At 43.8% G+C, this 418-nt stretch overlaps 1 protein-coding gene across 1 annotated transcript in view; it reads right to left on the bottom strand.

The window, feature by feature from the left end:
* LOC121923930 (vomeronasal type-2 receptor 26-like) overlaps window positions 1–201 on the bottom strand; it is a 1,094-nt gene extending 893 nt beyond the window's left edge. Inside the window, exon 1 of the mRNA XM_042454874.1 lies at window positions 198–201. Coding sequence (XP_042310808.1) covers window positions 198–201 — 4 coding nt within the window. The remainder of the gene's footprint in view (window positions 1–197) is intronic.
* Between the last annotated feature and the right edge of the window lie 217 nt (window positions 202–418).

The raw sequence follows: 418 nt of genomic DNA, 5'->3' as shown, positions 1-418 counted from the left end.
TATAGCAAGTACCTCCCTCTTACCTGGATTCAGCTTGAGTTGGTTTTCCCTCATCGAGTCCATTACTGCCCCAAGATAGGCATTTAGAGGAGAGATGCCATCCTTAATCATTGCTTCAGTCCGAGACATAGAGAAGTATATTTGGGTGTCATCAGCGTACTGATAACACCCCGCCCCATGTCTCCGGATAATCTCACCCATCGGCTTCACGTAAACGTTAAGCAGCATTGGGGACAGACTCGTGCCTTGAGGTACACCCGATTTGAGCTCCCTCTTGGCCGAACAGCCAAGATATGTGTATTGTATGTTTAAAATAACCAGTAACTAAGATAGCCTTGTGAATTTCCCTGCAATAGAAATATTTTGTTAAAATAACAATACAGGGAGTGACTCTTACATTATTAAGGCCATAGGGCAA

This window comes from Sceloporus undulatus, chromosome 2 (genome assembly GCF_019175285.1).
Source record: "Sceloporus undulatus isolate JIND9_A2432 ecotype Alabama chromosome 2, SceUnd_v1.1, whole genome shotgun sequence".
Taxonomy (NCBI): domain Eukaryota; kingdom Metazoa; phylum Chordata; class Lepidosauria; order Squamata; family Phrynosomatidae; genus Sceloporus; species Sceloporus undulatus.
Note: the sequence above shows the minus strand (reverse complement) of the source record. Positions and strands in the feature narration are given on the sequence as shown.